The following is a 26,045-nucleotide window of genomic DNA, read 5'->3' as shown; positions in this document are numbered from 1 at the left end:
AGAAATAGAAAACTAACCTGGAGTCAACCCAGTGCTTAGAACCAAGTTCAAGTGAGCTCAGTCTACATCGTCCAAATTCAGCCAAGCCACAGGTGTGAGAGTAAGAACAAATAGTCACTAAGTCTTGGGCTGGTTTATTATGCAGTTATTGTGGCAATAGTTAACTGCTACATGTTTGATTACATTCTTGGAGTATGATTAGAGGTCCAGGTCTTAAAACAAGGCAGATCTAAGACCTGGACTTCACGTCCACCTACCAGTTGCCTTTGCTCCCACCATTGCCTTGTGCTCTCCCTTTTAACAAGAAGAAGAGTTCGCTCCTTTTCTGGGCTAAGAAGCCATTTTATATTTGTGTTAGTTGTGGAGGTATGGAGGTATGCAGGACCCGTGGCTGAGATCTCCAAGCCTGCTCGGATCAGGACTGGGCCTCCTCCACCCAGGTCCCCCATTTTCCAGTAGCTTGGCAGCCACATCTACTAACTTCCCCCTGTGCCATGTAATCTCATCAACAGCCAAGATCCAGAGACTATAAAGCAAAGTTCCCAGAAGTGAGCAACACAGAATCTCGCACTGCAGAGGCTGGCAAGCTACCCGTGGCATATTCAATATGCCAGAAACAGTAACAATAATGGGCCTCATTCCCTGACCCTGAACACCATAGGGATGAATGAGATGTTACTGGCGCCCACTCGAGCAAATTGATGAGCAATGGGACGACAGTGATACAGTGATACAATTAGTTGTAGAATAAGTATCTGTTAGGAAAGGCACAAAACACAACATTCTTTGTCTTTTGGGGAGGGAGACAGTACATGAAATGATCAAGTTTTTACATAAATGATCAAGTTTTCCCTTTCTATGGGAAGTTTGTGTCATGGGAAGCTGCAAAGGAAATTCCAGTTTTTATTCCAAGGATTTCCCTCCAGAAAACTAGATATCACCTTCAGGGTAGTTTAAGATTAAACTTTTCTTAATGGATGATATTTTATGGGAATAAATATTTTCTGCCTCATTATCTTTCTGATCAAATTTGCTAAATGATCCTCAGGCTCTTCACACTGAGGAATGTAGACTGTAAGGTGGATACATAAGAAAATGACTATGAAGCTACTTGGAAAATTTTATACATTTTTCTGCTGACAATTATATCGTGCTCAATATTTTTTCAGTCTTTAATAGGTAAATACTAACTGATAATGTTATTGTTAATAACACTTGATCATTAGACTAATGTTAAAGTTTGAAGTAATTATAGAGTAAATGGTTCTTTTTTTGGTTGGTTGGTTTTGAGGTTTTATGGCCATAATCGACAGTGCTCAGAATTTATTCCTGGCTCTGCCCTTGAGATCATTCCTGATGAAGCTCAGGGTACCACATGGGATACTAGAGGTCACATTGGGTCAGCCATGTGCAGGGCAAGCGCCCTATCTTCTGTACCATTTCTCCAGTCTCAGGTAATTCTTTTATATATATTACATATATATAAATATATTATATATTAGCACTGTAGCACTGTCGTCCATTGTTCATTAATTTACTCGAGCAGGCACCAGTAACGTCTCCATTGTGAGATTTGTTGTTACTGTTTTACATTGAATATGCCACAGGTAGCTTGCCGGGCTCTCCGAGAGGGACGGAGGAATCAAACCCGGGTCGGCCGCAAGGCAAAAGCCCTACTCTAGTAAATGAACTAAAGTGAACTAAAGTTTACAGTCAGTTTTACTTAAGACAGTTCACTCTCTAATGCCTCTGCCTTCAAACTTAGACGTGTTTCATGCACTGTCGATATTGCTCAAAGACAGAATGCTCTGGGGAGTACTCTCTTCCAAGTCTCTCTTGCAATTAGATATAGGAAGTGACTAAACATTGAATTACCACTTTCTCCTTCCTACTGCCTAATCAAAGATGTGATCATTGAAGATCCAAGCCATCATATTGGTCCAAAGTAACTGAAAGAAAGTCAACCACTTCTCTATTCCATCTGTTCCATTTTCTGTTGTTTTAATTCGCCTACCAGGTTTTTCACGTCTGACATTTCCATTTGTATTTTCCAGAAGGGATCACTAAGAAAATGATGGCTGGAGGAACCAGCTGGGATGGGAGATGCATGCCGAAAGTAGATAATGGACCAAACATGATGACCTCTCAGTGTCTGTACTGCAAGCCATAATGCCCAAAAGTAGAGAGAGAGTATGGGGAATACTGTCTGCCATAGAGGCAGGGAGAGGGTGGGAAAGTGGGGGGGTTATACCCGGGATATTGATGGTGGGGAATGTGCACTGGTGGAGGGATGGGTGTTTGATCATTGTGGGATTGTAACCCAAACATGAAAGCTTATAACTATCTCACGGTGATTCAATAAAATTTTAAAAATTAAAAAAAAAGAAAAAAAGGCAACCACAAACAAAGGATTAGCAAACACAATGAGCCTCATCAGACTTCTGTGACAACATGAAGCCACCATACTAACCCTGGGCTATGACCTCCAGATTTCTTGTACCTGAGAAAAACATAAAATTCATTTCCTTAGTTAGGTATACTTATGGACTGGAGCAATAGCACAGTGGGTAGGGCATTTGCTTTGCACGCGGCTGACCCGGGTTTGATTCCTCTGTCCCTCTCGGAGAGCCCAGCAAGCTACCGAGAGTATCCCGCCTGTAGGATAACATAGCCTCTGATAGTTTAGGTTTATTGGGTAACTCCCATCACAGTGCTCTCATTCCTCTGTGTTTATTTGTAGCTTCTTTCTTAGTGTTCTGTTGACTTGTATATATTGTTTTTCTCTTCTCCTTGAACCCTTTGCATAGTTTATTCACAGCAATGTCCTTTTGTATGGACACAGGAAGACTGCAGCAAATGCTATGCTTTGTAACCTGGGAGTCATTTTGACTCTACATCATAGTTTTCCTCCTGGGCATCTGTTCTCTCTCAACCTAAGCCTCAGTTGCCCTAACTTCCTAGCACCCCCAAAAGCAGGATCCCAACGAGGGACGAGACGGACCCAGGGCAAGCGGTGAGTTGTGTGCTACCCTGGCATCGAGATGGGCCTGGCCAAAGCGCCTAATGCTTAACTATAAGTTAAGAGCTTGGTCATGGACTAATGCTGTCATGATCCAAAAAGTAATAACTAGATTCGGACCCTGCTAGGGTTAGAAATGATTAGGCTGGCCTGAGTGTTGTAGTCTGAGTCTGTGGCAAGATGTTGCCAGGAGAGCTGCCTTGCAAGCCTCAATGTATCTCTTGCTCTGTCCATACAAAAATAACTAGTATTAAGATGTTAATAAGTGTTTGGACTAAGGAAAGTAGAAGAACCCCTGAAGAGGTATTTTGCCTACTGGGAGTCTGGAAGGGCTTTGGAATGCCCCTAGGTTTTGTTCCCTTTGAATCTGACAGCCCTCTGGAAGGGCTTTCTTATGCTGATTTTGCTACCTGGCTATGTGTAGCCTAGGGTCAAGGGCGAGAGAGAAAAAGGGAGGAGAGAGACCAGAGAGTGGCTGCAGTAGATCCAGAGAGAAGACTGAGCAGAGCTAGGAGTGCGGGAGATGAGAAAGATGGAAGATTGAATAAACAGCAACTAATCAGCAACCAGCTTGGTCCTCGTTCTTCCTTCGCTTGTCCTTCACCAACAGCCATCCCGATCCAGCCCATATACAGCGGTTCCAAAGCACCGATCCTGGGCGGTGAGACAGAGCCTCCCGGAGAGCCTGAGTGCACAAGCCCTTCCGTGTGCATTTTTACACCCGCCCACATGGCAGAGCCTGGCAAGCTACCCTTGGCGTATTCGATATGCCAAAAACAGTAACAAGTCTCACAATGGAGACGTTACTGGTGCCCGCTTGAGCGAATCGATGAACAATGGGACAACAGTGCTACAACAGTGCAGTGCTACAGGTATACTTATACAGTGTACATATAGTAAAGATGAACTCAATTTTTCAAGTGGCTAAACAAGTTTTAACAAATTTATATAATCATTTAGCTACCACCATATCCGAGATATAGAATATCCCATCCCACCCTCAAAAGTCCCACTTGCTCCCCCTTCCCACATCCCCAGTTGTTATCAATCACTGATCTAATTTCTTTCAAATAATTTCCTTTGCCCAGAATGTCACATAATTGGACTCAAACAGATGCAATCTTTTGGTGTGGCTTTTTTCACTTAGTATAATGCTTGTGCAATTCATCTCTGTCATTGCTTCTCCCGGTACTTTGTGTTGTTTTGCAGCTCAGTCATTACAACTTGTTTACTGACTCATCAGCTGATGGATATCCAGGATGTTCCCAGTAATTGTAAATAATTATCTTATAAACAATGTAATTACAATACAGTAATTATAAATAAAACTACAGAACCATTTGCAAACAAAGACAATGCTCTTGTCTGGACAGAGTTCATTTCTCTTGAGCTTAAGGGGTTACAGAAGTTTAATGTTATAATTATATATCAGAATATATTGTGTTCTTCCTTTCTAATAAGAATCTGTGAAACCCGTTTTTACCCTCCAGCGATGTGTTCCAACTACTCTGTGTTCTTCCCAGAACTTGATATGAGTCAGCGTTTTTGCATTTCACCCATTCTGCTAGGTGTATGCAGTGGTATCATATTGTGGGTGTAATTGGCATTTCTCTAATGACTAATAGTGTTGGACAACTTTTCATACATTTATATGCTATTTGTATTCCTTCTTTTGTGATATGTGTTCAAATCTTTTGCTCTTATTTTTCTCTTGTATTGAACTGTACTTAGGATATGTCTTTTTTTATGTGGTTCTAGGGATAAAACCCAGAGACACACATATGCAAGGAATAAGCTCTATCACTGAGTCATATCCCCAGCACACAAGTATATAAGCCCTTTATGAAATACGTGCTTTGTAAATATTTTCTCCCAAAGTGCAACTTGCCCTTTTATTTTCTACCACTGTTTTTAAAGGAAATGTTTCATTTTGATGGTTCAATTTACCGGATTTTTGTTTTACAGCATGTATCTTTGTGTTTTATTTAAAAATACTTGGAAGCTGGCCACAACTGTGGGGGAAAGGACAGATAGGATAGAGAACGGCTGATTATGACAATGATGGCTGGAAATGATCACTCTGGGATAAGAACTGAGTACTTAAAGTAGGTAAAGGGATCTACATGATAACCTTTCAGTACCTGTACTGCAAACCATATTGCCCAAAAGGGGGGAGAGAGAGAGGGAGAGAGAGAGAGAGAGAGAGAGAGAGAGAGAGAGAGAGAGAAGTGCCTGCCATAAAGGCAGACTGCAGTGGGGAAGGTGGAATGAGGGAAGCTAGGGACATTGATTATGGGAAATATTCACAGGTGTTGGAACACTGTATGACTGAAATCCAATCATGAACAACTTTGTAACTATATATCTCATGGTGGTTTAATCAAATAATAATAAATAGACTTTTTCTCCATTGCAAAAATTTAAAAAAAGGTTGAGCCCAAAGATTTTTACCTTACAATTCCTTCTAAAATGTATATAGTTTTGACACTTATATTTTGGTTTATGATAGATTTCAGCTTAATTTTTATGTGTAGAATTAGATGAGGGCTGGAAGTCACCATCTGCACATTATTTCTAATTAATCTAGCACCAGTTGTTGAATAACTGAATTACCTTGATAAATCTTGGGCTTAGATATAAATCAGCAGCAGATCATGGGCCCTATGTATGTGAGACCCTGGGTTTGAGCCCCAGAAAAACTTGACCGAACTGCAGAAAGCATTACAAATTTATTGATGAAGGGCCAGAGAGATAGGATAGTATAATAGGTAGGGCATTAGCCTTGCACATGGCTGACCCAGGTTCAATGCTCAATACAGCACTGAAATCCTGAGCCCTGCAAAGACCCGAGCACCACCAGGTGTAGCCCCCCAAAACAAAAAACTCACTGATGATGCATGTAGCCGACTGTCTCTAGACTCTCCAACTTCCTCCACTGGTCTAGATGTCTGTCCATACTATCTTGCTTTAGAGTGCGTCTTGCAGTCAGATTGTGAAAGTCCTCCAACTTTACATGTTTTTCTCCAAAACTGCTTTGTCTATTTTAGTTTCTTTAATTTTCCATGGCAACTTTAGAGTCAGCCGATCAGTCTCTTTAAAAGAATAAATCTTAGGGGCTTTGACTGACACTGTATTAAACTTATAATTTGGGAAGCACTGAAAACGGAACCATTTTCAAGAGGAAAAAAATAAAATTCAATCTTAAAACATTGTGAATTTGTTGTTTCATGCAGCCAAGCCTAAGGCTAACCAATATTGATGCGGTCACCACTTTTTATAATGCAGAGGATATTCAAAGAAAAGAAACAGATGGAAATGCTCCCCAGTCAAAAATAAAACAAGGACACTAAGGGCCAGAGGGATGATGCGGGATGTAAGGCACTTGGATGCAGCTGACCCTCATCTGAATCTCTGGCACCACATACTGTCCTCTGAGCACAGAGCCAGGAATAGCCCGAGTACTTCTGGGTATGCCCTCAAAACAAGCAACCTTAGGGGCTGGAGCGATAGCACAGCGGGTAGGGCGTTTGCCTTGCACGTGGCCGACCTGGGTTCAATTCCCAGCATCCCATATGGTCCACTGAGCACTGCCAGGGGTACTTCCTGATGAGTGCAGAGCCAGGAGTGACCCCTGTGCATTGTCGGTTGTGACCCAAAAAGCAAAAAAATAAATAAATTTCACAACCTCAACACTTTCAGTCTGCAAACCCTGTTTAGAATGCCTTTCCATACAAACCGTACAATTTAAACTAACACACCTAGCTTAGAGTTGCTCTGTGTCTCCCTATGACTGATGGGTAACTCAGGCCATCCTGGCCGTGACTCAGTTTATTCTCAGCCTAACAGTATTTGTCAGCGTGTCACTGCTTTGCCACTCTTCACCCCCAGGGTTTTTGTTTTTGCTACCCCTTGTTTGTTTTCATAAGCTATCTGAGAAGAAAAGAGGAAGGCAAGCTCCAAGGCAATTACTTCTCCTGATGAGAGGGGTTGCTGAGCTCAAGGCTTGACAACAATGGGCTGACAATGAACAATTTGCATCATGCATTAGCATGGCAATTAAAAGCCATAAGCAAGTTAGATGTTGGAAATGAAATGCGGCTGGAAATAACAGCAGCTGGCATGGTCACTCACCACCTCTGAGGAGAGAGTGCTGGAAAATTCAGTAGATTGCAGGATCTACTCCCATTCTTCACTTTCCCCTAAATCCACACTCCTTTGCCATGTAATTTAGCACTGTTCCGCTGTGCCCCGGGGCTCAGCCATGTGGCTTACGTAGGGTGACAGAAAACAGGAGAAAAGGACTTAGAGACCGGAAGAGTTTCCATGATTAGACTAGCGCAGGCTTGTCCCCTGTCATCACCATGAGAACAAGCTCACTACTGTCAGCTGGTGGATGGGAGACATATGGAGAGCCAAGTTGCCCCAGTCAGCTTAGTCCAAGCTATCTTGGACCAGTGGACAATCAGCTAATCACTAGATTTAGCCAGATCTACTGCCCAGCGGAGCCCAGCTAAAATCACCAGGCCACAAACACATTCATTAAATTGATACTAAATTTTTAAGCCACTGAGTTTTGCAGGGGTTTATTACATAACATTTTGATGGCATTAGCAAATGAATACCATACGGTGGGAGATTTAGGAATATAAACTTTGAATCACTAAGGGCCCAGATTCACATAAAAATGAAAAAAAAATCTGCAAGTCATCTGAAAACCCATTAAGCATCTAGAATGATGGATGCCAAAGCACCCAAACCAGTGACCACAAACATCACCAGCCTAGCGAGGTGCTCCTATAGAAGGGTAAAATATTTCTCGGCTTCTTCACTTTACCTCCTTTCATTTAAGGTTCTTTCACTAGCATATACTGGATGTTAAATCTATAGCTAGGCATGCCCTGGGGGTCAGAAAACCTTAGCTCTGTGGAAAGACACGGCTCAGAGAAATGGAAGCATTAGAAATGATACAGAATCGCCATTTATTACAGCGATTTGAACGGAAACGAGTCTAAGAACTGGCAAAATGGTCTCAGATTGGTTGTTTCCTCAGAGCGGTAGTCAGGGAGGCATGAAGGAAGCAAGTACAGGGTATCTGGAGGCCATGAGTATGAGCCAGAATTTGAACTGGCCTTTCCACCATCGCTACATTTCCAATCTTGCTACATCGGGTGCCCTGAAGAAAAATTGGCTGCTTTTGCCACGAATCACCACGGCAAGTGGGATCTGGAGAAGCTAAAGGAAGGGATCATGCAGTAACTAAAACTGCAAGTCTGGCCGCTAGCCCAGAAACAGAAGGCACCAGTAGACCTGGGGTAATGGGTACAGGCTCTAACGGAACCTGACCAACAGTGACGCTGAAGGGATGCTGACCTTCCAGATCACCAAATTCCCCTGAGCTTAATAGGAGGAAGAAAACCGGCTTCCAGGTTTTGCTTGGAAATCTCAGCTAAATACCCAAGAATCTCCATTTTTTTTTCTTTTTGGGTCACACCTGGCGATGCACAGGGGTTACTCCTGGCTCTGCACTCAGGAATCACCTCTGGTGGTGCTTAGGGGACCATATGGGATGATGGGGATCGAACTCGGGTCGGCTGCATGCAAGGCAAACACCCTACCTGCTGTGCTATCGCTCCAGCCCCCTACCCAAGAGTCTCCATGCTCAATTCGACAGGACCCAGTTCCACTACACTTCCTGGCACCACATAAAGAATTCTTACCTTAATCCCAGGAACATCTTCACTTCCTTATAAGCCTCATCAGCCTCATCCCACAAGTCCAGATTTCGACTAAACTCTTTATGGTATTTAGGTTTCCTCCGAGGTGATTTAGGATTTCTCTCTAATGCTCCTTAATCCTTCTGAATCCTCACCAACAGAATTCAATATCCATATTTGTATTAACTGTCTCCACAAGGCAAGCTAGGTTTTTCTTTCCATTAGATGACCATGACTTAGGGAAGTTACATCACTTTTCAGGGTTAAAAATTTACTTGCATAATAATTCTAGTTTCAGTTTTGGGGAGACAAAATCCTCCACAAAATGATGCTAATCAACTTCTGAGGTTCCACAACACGGAGAGTGCCGTCAGCCCATTCACTGGTCACCTTTGGTCCAGCTCAAGAAAGGAGAGGGACAGTATGGCCAAGCTAATTTTCTTTTATTTTTTTGCTTTTGGGGTCACACCTGGCAATGTACAGGGGTTACTCCTGACTCTGCACTCAGGAATCACCTCTGGCGGTGCTCAGAGGACCATATGGGATGCTGGGAATCGAATCCGGGTCAGCCGCGTGCAAGGCAAACACCCTACCTGCTGTACTATTGCTCCAGCCCCCGATTTTCTATATTGAAATCAGGGGTGGGCTGGTCTTGGAAGTAATGGGAGACGGGGGACCCCATGACTTTGATTTTTCAAGGCTGAGCAAATGTGGTTTCATGACCACAATAACTAATTTAGCAAGCACATGTCTAGCACTGGCCAGGGACTATTCTAATACTTTATGTTTGTATTAATATACAGGATCTATTACTGGTAACTTCTGGATGAGGAACGGAGAGAGAGAGAGAGAGAGAAAAGCAAGGAACTTGCCTAAGAGCACATACTTAGGGAATGGATCCAAGATTTTCAAAGCTCTGGGCCAGTGACTATGCCATTATGCTGCAGTGCTTCGGACACCCCTTCATAGTTATTCTGTGTGGTTAGCAGATAGGACGGGGACAAATTCTCCCCTGCCTTTCCATCCCACTGCCACCAATGGGACCATCAGAGAATTAAAGGAGACTGGTGCATTGGAGAAGAAAGGTTGAAGAAAGCCAGAGTTAGTGAAGGAGGCAGAAAATAAGGTGCTGGGCATAATGAGCTCAAAATGTTAAGAGTGCAAACATTGTTCCTCCGTGTCTTCTACCGCACTGAGTTCTGGGGATGCTGAGATAGTCTAATGTCAGAATAGAAAAGTGGATCAGCTTCAGTCTTCACAAAACATGGCTGGATGAGCTTACAGCGGAGACCGATAAAAATGCTTGATTGAATCAAGTGCTTTACAATATTTAAATTATCATGTCTGTCAGGGAGTCCTGTTTAAATCCTAACTGGGCAAAATGGAAGAAGATATTTTTAAATCATATATCTGATAAGGGTTACTATCCGAAATACATTGTAAAAGTCTGTAACTAAAACCCAACCAATCCAAATGAAAAATGGGCAGGAGATCTGAATGGGCATTTCCCCATCGATCTGCAGGTGGCCCTAACAGGTCCGTGAAAAGGTGGTCAATGTCCATAATCATCAGAAAAATGAAAATTAAATCCATAATGAGATATCATTTCATACCTGTGAGAATGGCAATCTCCAGAAAGACAAGAATTAACAAATGTCGGTGAGGCCGTGGAGAGAAAACCCTGTGCATCATTGCCTGGAATGTTAATAGAAACAGCCACTATGGAAAACAGTATGGAGGGTCCTCAAAAATTAAAAATGGAACTACGTCATGATCCAGCAATTCCATGACTGGATATTTGTCTTAAATAAACAAAAACAGCAACAGAAAAGTATATGTTCACCCCATGTTCACTGCAGCAGTACTCACAATGGCCAAGACACAGAATCAATATAAATGTCATTGGATGGATGAAGGGATAAAAAGTTGTGCTACAAATGGAAAACAAATTATCAAATGCTTTCTTTTCAGCAGGTCGACTTTAGGGGGAGAAACTCCAAATCAATAATAGTTTTTTGTTGAAATATTGAATGTAATCAAAGTAAAGTGAAAGTAAAGTGAAATTTACCAGTTACACATGCGGGGTGGGGAGCTGGGGAGGTGGGGGGGAGGGGAGGAGGTATACTGTGATTCTTGGTGGTGGAATATGTACACTGGTGAAGGGATGGGTGTTCGAGCATTGTATAACTGAGACTTAAACCTGAAAGCTTTGTAACTTTCCACATGGTGATTCAATAAAAGAATAAATTTTAAAAAAAGTTGTGCTACAGATATACAGCGGAATACTATTCTGCCATGAAAAAGAAAACCACCATAGATGGATCTAAAGGACATTATGCCAACTGATACAAATCAGAGAAACACAAATACCATACAACCCCACATATGTGAAACCTAAAAGAAAATGTAATTGATAATGTAACATTTGTTCCCTGTCAAACAAAAGTCTAAAATCTGTACAGATACAAAGCACAGACTGGCAGTTGCCAGAAGTGGGATATGTGATGGGTAAAATGGGTGAAGGTTAATCAAAGGTGCATGTTTCCAATTATAAAGTAAGTCTTCCAAGATGCAACACACAGCATGATGACAATAATAATGTCATGTTTATGTTTGTTTGATATTATTTTTATTGTAGTTTAGGTAACACAGCTGCAATATTATTAAAGCTTATGGTATTCACGTACATAGTTATTACACCCCACAACCACCACAGCACCCAAGACCCTCCACCCTGCCCTATGTCACCTCTACTCCCACCCATGCATTGGATATTTGAAGGCTGTGAGGAGATTGTAAAATTTCTCATCTTAAAAACATATTTCAGGGCTGGAGTGATAGCACAGCGGGTAAGGCATTTGCCTTGCACACGGCAGACCCGGGTTCAATTCCCAGCATCCCATATGGTCCCTTAGCACCGCCAGGAATAATTCCTGAATGCATAGCCAGGAGTAACCCCCATGCATCACTGTGTGACCCGAAAAGAAATGCATTTCATTACTATGAAAGGGGATGGCTGTTGACTGGTGGTGGATTTCTTATGGTGATCATTTCCCAGTATGTATGAATGCCAAATCAACATGCTGTATATACCTCAAACTTAACATAATGTTACATGTCAATTACCTCTCAATATAGTAATAACCTCATATAATTTTTAATTCAAACCTAATTTAAGTTTCACCAGCCAGTCTACTAAGGGAAAATTCCTATTTGGGAGCAATAGATCTTAAGGTTATGTTTTCCTCAGAGAGGCAGGCAAGAAAAAAAATGAGAAAATACAGAAATATCAAAGCTCTGCCATTCTTCCGTGCTGCTGAAGGCGAGGCTGCAGATGTGTTTTGTTTGGCCTCCAAAATGTTAGCCCATACACTGTATTTTCCCCTTGGTGTTTTAAAACAGAAATAGTTGCCAACATATTTTTGAAAAGGCAAGAATCCTTTGACAGATATATTGCAAATAAGTTGCGCAGCTTGCCAAAACTCTCAAAGCTGCGATTTTTGGTAAATAGATGTTCTTAATTTAATGAAATCCAATTTATAAGCCTTTTTCTATATATGTTTGCATGGACTGTTAAAAAAAACCTTCATGAAATTCATGAAGCTTTTTCTCCTAGAAGATGTTTTATTATTCTTTTTGTTTTACCTTTCACATTCACATCTATGACGCATGTTGAATTCATTTTCAAGCGTGGTAGAGATCCAGCTCATGTCTTTTCCATATGGACAACCATTTATGGGGAAGAGAATCTCCCCCCACCCCACCAACTTATGATGGTGTCTTCATAGTAAATCAAGAAGTCGTGTATGCGGAGATGTGTTTCTGGGTTGCCGTTTCTGTACTTTGATCAACCTGACATTTGCAGTGGTGCTACATGCTGGCTTAATACTGAATCTTGACATGTAGTCGTCCTTCAGGTTCATTCTTCAAGACCATCTTAATGACTGGAATGAACCCTGGATATTGTTTCATGCTTACTGTGCCTTCACAACAACAAAACATAACATAAAAGGGCCTTTCTGGGGGAGAGGAGCTAGAGCAGCACTGGGAGCGTTCTTCCGCCATGGGCTCTTCGGATCTGTCACATCACTCAAGGACCACACAATACAGACAGGCTGTCGGCAGTAAAGAAAAACACCCATGCCTGTCCTATCAGGGTTCTGCAGGCCTTCTGTTATGGCCACACCTGGTCTAGGGCATCTTTCTAACATGCCAACTTCACTGTGTCCAAGTGCCTCCCTACTGTTCCTACCACTCAGGGCACTGAGTGCTACACCTCTTCTCACACCTGCCTGCTTACTCATTTGCATTTGCATGGTTGTTTGACCCCCAGAGGAGTTGAAAGTTATGGACTCATTTAGCAGAGCCAGTTGGTAGAGCTTTGACCCTGTAAAAGGGTTGTTCAAGGAGAAGGCTGCAGTGCCCTGGGGAAGCCAAGGAAATGGAGGGAAAGGTAGTGCTGCTCTGTAGTGCGGATGCCCCAGCTGGCACCACTGCCCTTCGGGGGATCCCATCATTCTTCAGGGTGGGAACTGTTCTGCATACAGCATGTTTGTAGCATGACCAGTCACGATCCACTGGACTTCCTGTAAGACGTGTCAAGCAAAGGTTTCCGGACATTAGCCAGATGTTGCCCACGTAAGGTGGCAGAAACGGACCCAGCTGAGCACTGGACCAGACTAAAGGCGAAACAGGAAGGATAGAAAAGAAAAATCTGTAGTGTGGCCTGGGCTCCTGGGTTTGAAATGCTAGCAGGACCCCAACCGTTCCCTCTGTGTTGCCATTGTACAGCCATAGCCAGCTGAGGCGTAACCACAGATCTACAGGAGAGAGAGAGGGGAGAGGAGAGGGGGTGAGGGGAGAGAGAGAGGCGCTAAAACAGCAGCTGCATTCAAACTCCAAGGGACATCTCTGATGGAGAATAGGAACAATGTCCTCCCATGTCCCCTGGGATGGTGCCATGTGATGGCTGTGGATGTAAACTACCGCCAAGCTCCCATCTCCCCAAATTCAGCCCTTTTCCCCACCCAGAGCAACATACACACATGTGAGTGTCTTATGTAAATGATGCTAGTTGGAGATGGTCCAGTCTACCAATGTGATACCTGGGAACATACCTAAGGCAGAAGTGACCAAGGGAAGACCCTTCCCCACTTTTCTACCACTCCCCTGCTGCTCAGAACCCTGCCCCCGCCAAGGTTGAGATGCTGGCTCCCACTCCACATGGGCAGAGATTCCAGCCAATTTCATTTGCATTTCAAAGGTCTTGCATGACAATGCTCTGTATCTGTATTTCATTTGCTTGGCTTTCCTTTAGTTCACTCCCCAAGCGCTATCTTTCTTCCTCTTGGCTCTCCTTCAGCCTTGTTGCTTTGATGAAGGGGTGGAGGCCTGTGCTCCCAGTGGGGGTGCCAAGATTGGGAGTGGCCCATCCCAGGTACAAGAATGAGGAGTGCATTCTCTGTACAAAATTTACAAACATAATAAAACTAACATTCAGTCTGCTTTTATGATCACCAGACACCAGCAATTCTAAGATTATTTCACCATTGGTCAATGAGACGTATTTTTTTCTCTTCCCAGAAATATTCCGTTGGTCTAGATTCCATACAATTCTTGGGTTTGCTGTGGATTTAAATACATGTATTTATAGCATAAGTCTAAGCAACACCAGCAGATGGCAAAAATAGTACACACACATACTAATGTATATGGAATATTTATGTCTTCTAGCTAAAATTGTTTTTGCTAATGATGCTAGAGGACATTCACTGGCGAATTTCTAAAACTGTTACACCATTTTTGGGTGCCAATTGCTTTGTTTTGGCCAAACCTGCTAGAATTTCAGGGCAAATAACAGAAATTAGAGCTAGGTTGTAGCATAATCTTACCTTCGAAGATATAGACTCTGCTGAGTTTGAATTTGAAAGAAAAACATGGTGAGGAGGAAACAAGAAGCCTGGGAACACTAAATCCACACACGTACCCCACCTCATATTTGAAAATCTTCACGGCAAAACTCTGCAAATGTAGTTTGCCACTGAGATGGTACACAGGAGCATTTTCTCCCCAAGGCCCAGGATTTTTCATTTCTGCTCTTTGATAAGCTTTGTTAAAAAAATAGGCTCCCCTATACCTCTTGGTCAACCTGTGATTCCTGATGGCTTCCCCCTATAAAACAAGGATGTTCTCACGTCACCCTCAAGGACTCCCGCCTAACAGTATTTAGTCCCTTGTGGTCTGGGCTTTGGGTCTTCGTCCAAACACATGCCAGAGGGTGTGCAACAAATCAAACTTATGGACTTGGTTCATGTCAGAAACACCAGGTTACTATCTTCCAGTAAAGCATTTATTGTCTGGGGGGAAGAAAAAACTTGAGAGAACACTAATAATTCCTTGAATATCAGTGAAGTGATTTCATGCGTTTGTGCTTTAAACTTGAAGGAGCTGCATCACAGAGTGCTCCATGCTTTCTCACGGCATGCAAGGTCTTCCCACCTGGCCTTTGGCCCGTATCTTGCCACATCAGCCCCTTCACTCTATCGCTCCCTGCTCCATCCCAAATGTTTTGTAGTTCCCAGATATACAGTGCTCTTGCCCTGACTTGTCATATTAACACATAGTCCCTCTTAGCCTGGAAGACCCTCTCCTAGGTTAATGTCTATTCCCATATATTAAAAAATATTTTTCTTGAATAACAGATATAAACATGTTTACAAAGTTGTTTGTGATTGAATTTCAGTCATATGGTGTTCCAACACCCAGTGTACTTTTCCCATGACCTAGGGTCCCAGTTTCCCTACATCCCCCACCCCCACCACTATGGCAAATAGCAGGCACTTTTCTTTCTCCTCTCTCTGTCTGTCTCTGTCCTCTTTCCCCCCACAAGCCTTTCTGGTACTTACGGTTTGCAACAGATAACATAAGATTATCAGGTATATCCCTTTACTTACTTTCAACACTCAGTTCCTGTCCAAAATCATCATTCCCAACTATTGTTGTTATGCTGGTCCCTTCTCTATCTTAACTGTCCTCACCTTCCATGCTAGTCTCATTATATATATATATATATATATATATATATGTATGTATGTATATATGTATATATATTATATCCCACAAATGAATAGTCATTCTGTACCTTCCCCTCTCCCTGACTCATTTCACTCATTGTGATACTCCTCCCCATGCCCATCCATTTATAAGCAAATTTCATGACTTCATTCTTCCCAATGGCTGCGTAGTATTCCATTGTGTAGGTATACCATACTTTCTTTGTCCATTCGTTTGTTCTTGGTTACTCGGGTTGTTTCCAGATTCTGGCTACTGTGAACAGTGCTGCAATGAACATATAAGTGCAGATAATGCTTGTGGTGTGTGTCTTTGGGCCCCCAAGGAACTCAATTTTGAGTTTTTTGAGGAATGTCCATAAAAGGCTTGATCAATCGGCATTCCCACCAACAATGAAGGGGAGCCCCTTTGTTCCTGCATGCATGCCAGCACCGGTTGTTCTGATTCTTTTGGTGTCTATGCATATTTTAAGACTCTTCCTTATGGATATGAATAAGCTGTCCTTTCTGTGTGTTCTCAGGACAGTCTGGCTCTGTGTCTTCAGGGGGACACTATATATGCACCTCATTTTCCTCCTGAGTTCATAGCTAGACTACATTTCCCAGTCTCCCTTGTAGTTAACTGTTGTCATACGACCAAATGTCAAGAAATATGCACAAAGATGATGTGTGTCACTTCTGTGAGGACAAACTATTTTGACCACATGCAGTTTCTTTTCTCCACTCACTGGTTCAAAGGAGAAACCTCTGGCCCCTGAAGAAGATGAGGTACATATGGAAGGAGTTAGGAAAAGTGCAAAGAAAATGGCACCACTAAAACCATTGACTCCGGATAGTAAGGTAAGAAGTCAACCCTCACTGTAGAAAGCTTGAGGTGCTCTGATAAAGCAGTCTGGATCCCCTAATATCTATCCTCAGTCTTGACTCACAATGCACTCACTGCAAGTCACCTGCAACTCCCTAACCTCCTTGCAGAAACAGATTCTGTCTTGTGGTTTTCATCTCTAGTTCACAGTAAATATCTGTGGAGGAAAGGCAAGGCAAGGGAACAAACTTGTAAGTGAACACTTTCTCTCTGCCCTGCAAACATTTTTATCCTTTGCTCTGAATTAGCAAGGGCCTCAGATGACTCCATTTGGTCTCTCTGCACCAGGCAGCTGTCAAGAACAGATTCCACTCCCAGAGTTCCTCGTTCAACTGGTCTGTGGTAGGGTGAAATAATTTGCATTTCTAATAAGCCCGCCCTCCTCCCTCACCTCCACCATGCTGATACTGCTGATACACACTCTGGAAACTACTTGCCTAGATCATCTCTCCAATCAGTGTTCCTCATCAATCCTCTGAAAAGGCCAGGGCCTGGGACACTCCAGTGAAAGCTTTCGAGTCAACATATAGATACTTTTTTCAGAGTTAGCTTGGCATTTGGAATGACAAGATTGTCTGTGTGTAGCCTACTAGTTGCATTCAGAATATGGAATCCTATCCCACTTGTTAGAAAAATGGTGTCTCATAAAACTGCCCAAATTAAAAATGTTAATACTACAAGAGGAGTACCAGATAATGGCAGCAATTTTAATCCAACTGTTCCTGATATCCCCTCCTTCACCCCTTGTCTGAGCTGAGGACACTAGCAAGGGGACATTTTTTTAACAAGAACAATATTGACAAGATGAAGCAAGTAACCAGGCCTCACATTAAGTCAAGCCTTGATTTCAGGAGCTGGAGCAATAGTCCAGGAGGTGAGGTGCTTGCCACGCATGCAGCCGATGAACCCCTGTTGGAAACCCTGGCACCACAAATGGTCCCTTGAGTACCACCAGGGGGCAGGTCTGAGCACAGAACCAGGAACAGCCCTTGAGCACACCAGGTGTGCTCCAAAAACAAAAATTGAATTCAGGGGATCTTTAAAATATACTGGGAAAGGGCCAGATATGTGGCTCATATATATACATATATATACATATATGTATGTGTGTATAAAGGGGGGTGTATGTGTGTGTACAGTATATGTGTATATTGAGTTTCCCATGATGACCCATAATTTCCCAGTGTTTACGGTGTACAGGAACTGGAGACCTTAGTTCAGACCACCAGGAAGTAAAAATAACCACGACTTAGCCTTGAACTGGAAAGACCTTCATCTTCTTTTCATGTCAGTCATGCTGAATGCACCAGACCAAAGGCAGACTCCAATATATTGACACCAAGACTCCACATAAGCCACACATAGTTTTCATACATTTATTTTTAACATAACACCCCAGTTTCACATCATGTACATTTTCCAGTTGGAGGTTCTTAACCTACTATGTTCTTCACAGACTTTCCAGCAAGTGTGAAAAGGAGGCAATAAGGTTAGCTTGAGTGCACAAGTCACAATCCAAATATAGGGTACCCTATATTTATCTACGTTTATATACATATAATGTTCCCAGCACTTAGCAAATGAATGAGATTCTGGCTGAGTAAAATATTAACACAACTTGTTAGCACATTATCATGAAAAGACAGAAAGCATCAAATATATACTTTGCTGTTGCTTATTTTACCTGCAGTGAAAAAATATACATTTTTTTTTACTTTCCACATTAAAATAGACCATCTGCTCATTATCTCACCTGGCCCACAGCCATGAAGACTAAAATGGCTCTTCCTGCCTCTGGCTCACTTGAACATCTCATTTGTGCTGAAGACAAAAAGAACGGCAGTACTAAAGGAGTGTCCCCCGTGCCCTAGGTGGGTGCAGTTGGACTTACCACCCAACTTGCGTTAGAACAAAGGAGAACACAACTCAGTGGAGCCACCCTGAGTACAATGGGGTCACCACACCAATTGCTCCATACCTGGGGCATTCCTTGATGGAGTTGGAGGGTCTAGTATTCTTGTCCAACAGAGTGGTTCAGAACAAATGGCACATAACGTTTCCTTATGATAGCCACCCCATTCCAAGTCAAGCACTCTTAAAGACCAGTGTCCTCTGATCTTCAGAGCTTCAGACCCCCTTTCTACAACCTCCCATGCCCATGAACTTAGCTTAGAGCAAGACAGGACAGCTCACTACACACACACACACACACATATCACGCATGCACACACGCACACACAAAGAAACACTCCCCAATTGTCAAGGGCACAGCAAGGCTTCTGTAAATAGGGCAACTTCTCTCACTGAAAACCCTATGATATATACTCTTTAGAAAATGTTCCTTTATCATCATTTATGTTATAAACATAAAAAATAACTATGCAAGCCCAAAGTAACTCTGAACTTGGGATAATGTGCTTATACTAACACACTGGCTGTCTCAGGGAACAACTGTAAGGCAACCTCTGAAAGTCTACTTTGGAGGGAGGGAAGCAGCTCTTAAAATCTGCTTGTGTTGCTTTTCAGCCTGGTTTTCTGTCTGCTATTCTTACGACTCCTCTTGCGAAGGTCACTGAACTAGATGCACATCTTCTTAAAAACAAGTGAAGGGGGTGGCTCAGAAGGTAAGATATGCAAATTTCTATCGGTGACTGATCTGTTGGCATCAGTGGAAAGTCTCCCTTAGCCTGTGCCACAGCAGCAGCAAGATGTGCCAACTCACAGCTACAAAAGCCCAAATCTCCACTACTTACTAGAACTTGAACCACACTGAGTCATGATGGACAAAAAATAAATTTGACTCATAACCTAAGGGTAAATAAAGTCAAGGTATCCTTGGAAATCAGAGTTTTTAAAAAGCACATTTGAAACAGAATAAACCAATCAGAAAGAGAAACCTAAGCTATAGTGTCTAACGACAGGAGAAAAAGATTTACAAGTAACATTTTTTTCCACATTCATAATATTTAAACTATGACCCAAAGATGCCTACTTACCAGTAATATGCAAAGATGTGGTTATTGTGTTATTTGAAATATTCTCTAATGTATTTAAAAAGCATATTATCTTAGTGATATCTAGTCAGAAGGTGCTATTCTAGTTTGTGTGGAACAAATGCTTTGTAGCTCTAGGTGTGATAGACTCTAATTGAGATACCCAACTACTGCTTCAGATGAAGATATTGGCAATACCTACCCTAACTGCAAGAAATACATACATTCTAGATTACTTTGTATTGGTCTTCTTCCAGGAAAGATACAGTATCATTTAGAAAGAGGCTATAGAATCAAGTCACATATGTAGAAAAGAATGCTTTACGATAGTCCAGACACTAGTAGGAAATCAAAGGAAAATTCATGGTTTTGATTACACTTCCTAAAATATGCTGAAATTGAACATTTGTGACCCAAGAAACCAAAGAAAACTATAACTTACTACATATTGAGTTCATTTCAATCACAGTAGTCTATTTTAAAAACAAACTCCCATAAGGAGTACAGGAATGGAATCCATTCAAAGCAACAGCTGTCAAAAGTTCTGCCAAGAAACTCAGGGTAATTTATTGTATCATGAAAGGTGAGGTGTTCAGAAGAACAAATAGTTCGATCGTATTCTTTCCCTTCAGATTTTATTTTTGCTTTAATCCAAGAGAAACACCTAAATCTAAAATTCATTAAAACTAGTTTTCATGGTTCAAGATTAATAGAGTCAATAAAATTCAGCGTGGTCATCAGAGGAAAGCCTCTGGAACTGTTTTCAGTATTGTTTCGAGGCTAAGGATTTAACTAAGATCTGGGCTGGCATCCCAAGTCTGGCTTTAGCTATCTCTTTCATGGAAACCTGAGTCAGGAACTGCAGTTCTGGGGGTCCACATGCAAAGTGCAGAAGATGGGCTGGAGGGCCTCTCTGACGTCATTTCCAGTGATAGCAAAACGGGCACAGCTTCTAGCTAAGCTGCCTCCTCTCCCAACCATGCTCAAGTACTTCTCTGACATTTATAAAGCAGTTAGGTCCTGAACAGAGCAAATATCTATCTCGATCACAACATAAACACGCACGCACGCACGCGCGCACACACACACACATACACACACACACACACACACCCCTCCATTCCACATATCTATCATTCTGTTTTGTGTCACAGGATCTAGAGGAAGGAGCAAAAGCAACTAACTCCACATTCAAAGGACACAGAGGAACCCAAAAGACTTGTCAATGCTTGTGCTTTCATCCTTGGGACTACAGGATCCTGACGAAGACCACTTAACAGCAATATCTGAAATAGGAACCCTGTTCAGAAAATTTCCTTCTGTTCCCAGATCTCAGAACATGGGAAAAGAGGAGACTTAAAAATTTTCCAATAACCTATTCATGATACTGGGAAGAGTTTAAACTTACACAAGACCTTTCTCACAGGCACAAAAAAAAGTAGCTAGAAGGATATGATAAGGGAAAATGTCACCTTTTCCTGGTTTTTCACAAAATCAGATCAATTCAAAAAGCCTTTACTATGCACAGAACAGACCCAATGATTCATTTTCCTTGAAAAAGCACCATCTGTTTGAGTCTTTCTTTTCTGCCATTAGGCTATGGATAAAACTTGCCAATGCAAAAAGGAAGCATTAAATAACCACTTTTTCTAAAAGTTGTCAACTCTATTGAAATCAGTCTTAATCCCACAAACTGCAAAGCTATCTTCTATCACTTCACAGAGAACCCTTGGAACACACCCTAGCCCTCCTTCCTAGGAATGGCTAAATTAGCAAAATGAATGAGAGCTTTGCTTGCTATCTGGCTCTCAATTCCCATTTTCAACTTGAGCTCTCAGGAGAAGCAATAGCTACCAAGAATTCAAGCTTACTGTTTTATATCACTTACACTGGAGTCAGTTGGGCTCCTCTGGAATGCATATAAACCAATCATTTCCCCCAGGGCACACTTCACAGAGAACAAAATAGTCATATATCCAGTATGAGGATTGAGTTCTTTCATCATTTCTTCATACTCAATATACTTATAACCAGGTTAAAACAACAAAGACAAAAATAACAACCTAATAAGCGCTATCCCTTTTCTCGTTTGAATACCTGGGTTTAAACAACAAAGTATTTATCAACCCAAACAGTGTCATCAGCCTTTCATATTTGATTGGTGGTTTCCAAATGCATGCATCTACACAGATACCATGCAGGAGAAAAGTAGAACTCTGACAACTATTTATTTAATTTGATTGGGCAAGGCAGTTAAAGCAGATCATTTTTGCCCCAAAATTTACTGAAAGGACTGAGTTGTTTGAGTAGATGACCAAGCCAAGTTAAACAGATCACTGACAAAACTTCTACTTTACAGAGGTGGAAAGACCCATAAGTCTCTGACATTCAATAGGCAACAATAGCCATGTATTATTTATAGCTAAATATAATACCAAAATGGCACTAGACAAGGGATTTTTGGCATATAGTAGGGGAGGGCACAATGTCAGTCTGAATCTGACACTTTTGTTTTATTTTAGTTTTAATTATCATCATGCCAAAGACTATCCAGCTGGAATCCCAATTATTCCATATACTGTACGCAGTGTAGAGTATACTTTATAATTATTCATCCAACTGTATATGATATATATACAAAAATAAAACAGGCACCTAGAAGGTACTGGGTTATAAGGTTTTGTATAAATCATAAATTCTTTAAATAAATAATGCTCTAACTAATTATTTGCTAGAAGATTGATTTTTGGTAAGGAGCAACATCTAACACCTTGAGGAAGTACTTAAGAACGGGAGATAAATTCCACTGATAGTTACGATTTCAACTGTGAAAATCAATTATACTTTTTCCACCACAGTAAAATGCACAAGTGAAATACAAGAACAAGAGAAAAGGTGATACGGAATATATTCCACGCTCAGGTATTTGTTTGTTTGTTTGTTTGTTTGTTTGTTTGACAGTACTGGGGGTGGAACCCAGCATCTTACACAGGCAAGCCATGTGTTTTTATCTCTGGGTTATACCCCCAGCCCTGTTTCTCATACAGCCAACAACTATGACAAGTACTCAGGTTGGAACATTCAAACGAAAGATCTTGGCAGAAAATATCACCCACTGTTACTTGAATCTTACAGGTTACAACACAGTGACTGGACGGAGTTGTTCCAATTGGTTTTCCAAAGCAACGCGCTCTTGATGAACTTCCTACATTGTACAAAACAGGAGAAAAACAAAGCAAAGAGGTCATTCATTGGGTTCATCCCTACATCATGAAATGTTAAAAAAGAACCTTTACCACCAGACCCCTAATGAGGTACCCTATGACTCAAGGTCAAGCATACAGTAAAGCCAATTTAAAGCTGATAACTAGGAGCTGAAGAGACAGTACAGTGTCTAAGGCACTTGCCTTGCACAGGAACAACCTCAATGCACATAGTCCCTAGAGCACCGCCAGAAATGATCCTTAAGCACGGAGCCAGCAGTAAGCCCTGAGCACCACTGGATATGCCCCAATACCCCTCCCCAAAAAATGGGAACTAGATAAAAGAGGATTCACAATTGTAATTCCTCAACTCCTTTCTGAAGATGATGAAATGCAACTGACTGACATAACCCCTGATTTTTCACCCAACACCTTAATACCATCCTTAGTTGTTTTTTGTTTCTTGTTTTTTTTTTTGCTTCTTGGGTCACACCCAGCGATGCTCAAGGGTTACTCCTGGCTCTGCACTCAGAAATTACTCCTGGCGGTGCTTGGGGGACCATATGGGATGCTGGGAATCAAACCCGGTTCAACTGCGTGCAAGGCAAACACCCTACCTGCTGTGCTATTGCTCCAACCCCCCATCCTTAGTTTTAATAAGATCAGTGATGATAGAGAATGCCATTAAAAAAATCAAAAGGCTGACCCTGATCCACAACACCATATATGGTCCTCTAGCACTGCCGAGAGTGACATCTAAGCACAGAGCCGGAAGTAAATCCTGAGCACTGGTAGGTATGACCTCCAAACCAAAATAAAATCAAATATTAAAAATTGAAAAAGGTGACTTGGAGGGAGAATAAAAGGAATATCAGGTTCTTAAATAGTGGGGGTGAGCCATCAGGAATAAATTTCTAGCTGCAGCCTCTCACCTCTAATCTAATACCATACTTAGTCAGGTACAAGAGATGGAAAAATTCACCAACATTTCAAATAGGCCCTTGCATAAATTAGAGCTTAAGGTGTAACTTCTCTACCATGCAAAGAATGGATTATAATAGAGCAAGAGTAGAAGAAAGACACTACTGGGTGGTTACAGTATGGATCAGAGCAAGAAAGGAAAGTGGCTTCAGGGTCACTGTTACTGTCACTGTCATCCCGTTGCTCATCGATTTGTTCAAGGAGGCACCAGTAACGTCTCATTGAGAGACTTATTGCTACTGTTTTTGGCATATCCAATACGCACGGGTATCTTGCCAGGCTCTGCTGCATGGGCTCGATACTCTCAGTAGCTTGCCAGGCTGAGAGGGGTGGCGGAATCAAACTCAGGTCAGCCGAGTGAAAGGCGAACGCCCAACTGCTGTGCTATCGCTCCAGCCCGGCTTCAGGGTAGCAGCTATATTATTCCCATTATTACTGTGGGATAAATGTGGATGGATTCTGGATACATTTTGAGCCTAAAACCAATTGGACTTGCTGATAAAGGTAACAGAAGGAAGAAGGAAGGGGAGTAAAGGACAATGGGCAATGCTGAAACATGTTTATGTGTGGGTGGGAATTATCCAGTAGAGACTTGGGAGATGTAGCGAGCAGAACTGTGCACTCCTGAGACGAGCAAGTGTAGTTTCAATCCCTATGAATGTGAGCTGCTGTGGAAACAGAATCTTTGTAGATGTAATCTAGTTCAAATGAGACACTGGTTGAGCTCTAGTGCAATGACTGGTGTCTTTATAAAAGAAAGAGAAATTTGGACCCAAACACAAAGACACAGCTGACACTGGATACAGAAATGGAAGATATGCATCTATAAGTCAAGAAAAGCCTGGGAGCGGGGCAGAGAGATGGTAGAGTACACAGGATGCTTGCCATGCACTCAGCTGACCCGGGTCTGATTCCCGGACCACACACGATCCCCTGAGCCCTGCCAGGAGCAAGCATCTGAGCACAGAATGGGAGTGGCATGCCCCCTCCCCCAAAGATAGAACAAAAGAAACACACCAGGAATTGCCAGCATTTACCAGAAGCTGAGAAGAAGGAAGGATAAAAGGGCAGTCCCTGAAAATCCTGAGAGAGAGAACATAGCTCTGCTCACACCCTGATTTCAGACTAAGAGACCTCAAGACTGGAACGATAAATGCCTGCCACCCTGCAGGACTTTGTTAGAGCAAGTACAGGCATGATCAGTGGTGAGGAGAAGCAGCTGATAAGTAGGGAGGCGATGTCCTGGAGAAGATAACATAGAACCATTGGTGAGGAACAAAGGGGCTGTCTTTGATAGTATCCGCACTAACCTTCTTTCGCTGAACTATGTCTAACATCACTCATTAAGGATCTAAGCAAACTATGGGTTTATTCAGAAGTTCTGCACAGTAGAAAATGCTTCAAGCAGCCTTTTTAATACACTCCCTAGCTTTTTAACACACCAAATGCAGCCTCCAGATGTGGTTACAAAGATTCCTCTAAGCCCTTAACAGCTAACTCATGGGGCTTACCAAATGCAGAAATTCTCTGCCCCAAAGGAGTCTGAGAGCAAAACTCAGGTCTAACCAGCAAGAATGGAACCATATTCTTATGCAGTGTTGTCAAAACAAACCACCACTAATGAAGGGCTGGAAATCTAGTCGAGTGGGAATGCCTTGCATATATGCGGCTCTGGGTTCATTCTCTGCTCCAAAATACACATCAGGGGTGTAGATCAGTGGTAAAGAGCATGTCTTGTGTGCGTGAGAACTGGGTTGGATTCATAGCATGGCAGAAAACAAAACAAACATCAATTCACAAACTATAAATTCGGTGGCATTCATTGGGCCGGAGTAATGGTGCCAGAGGTAAGGCACTTGCCTTGCACTCAGCTGAGCCCAGTTTGATCCATGGCGCCCAAGCACCACCAGGAGTAACCCCTCAGCAAGCACCCAAGTGCACAGCAAGGACCCTGAGCACTGCGGGATGTAACCCCCGAATCAACCCTCCTCCTCACCCAGAATCAAACCACCGGGAGACCAGGCCATGAAAGGGCTAATCATCCGAACTCCCAAAGCTCCTTACCTTGAGCTGCTGCTGCAGTTCACTGTTGAGTCGCGTGAGCACGGCATTGGCCTCTTTGTTCTTGCGAATAGCAGTCTGAATGGCCTTCTTCTGCTTGGAGGACTGCCTGCAGGAAAGCGGGCAGTTCAGGGAAACA

At 42.3% G+C, this 26,045-nt stretch overlaps 1 protein-coding gene and 1 pseudogene across 2 annotated transcripts in view; one reads left to right on the top strand and one right to left on the bottom strand.

The window, feature by feature from the left end:
- LOC101554405 (CCR4-NOT transcription complex subunit 6-like) overlaps window positions 1-12,507 on the top strand; it is a 78,739-nt pseudogene extending 66,232 nt beyond the window's left edge.
- A 5,523-nt stretch (window positions 12,508-18,030) lies between these two features.
- REPS2 (RALBP1 associated Eps domain containing 2) overlaps window positions 18,031-26,045 on the bottom strand; it is a 243,405-nt gene continuing 235,390 nt past the window's right edge. For both annotated transcript variants that reach the window (XM_055121665.1, XM_055121666.1), the window contains exons 17-18: window positions 25,910-26,015; window positions 18,031-22,866 (exon numbers count right to left, since the gene is read on the bottom strand). In XM_055121665.1, coding sequence (XP_054977640.1) covers window positions 22,798-22,866; window positions 25,910-26,015 — 175 coding nt within the window. In that variant the 3' untranslated portion in view covers window positions 18,031-22,797. The remainder of the gene's footprint in view (window positions 22,867-25,909; window positions 26,016-26,045) is intronic.

Source organism: Sorex araneus, chromosome X (assembly GCF_027595985.1).
Source record: "Sorex araneus isolate mSorAra2 chromosome X, mSorAra2.pri, whole genome shotgun sequence".
Classification (NCBI taxonomy): domain Eukaryota; kingdom Metazoa; phylum Chordata; class Mammalia; order Eulipotyphla; family Soricidae; genus Sorex; species Sorex araneus.
The sequence above is the reverse complement of the archived record's forward strand: the minus strand, read 5'-3'. Positions and strand labels throughout refer to the sequence as shown.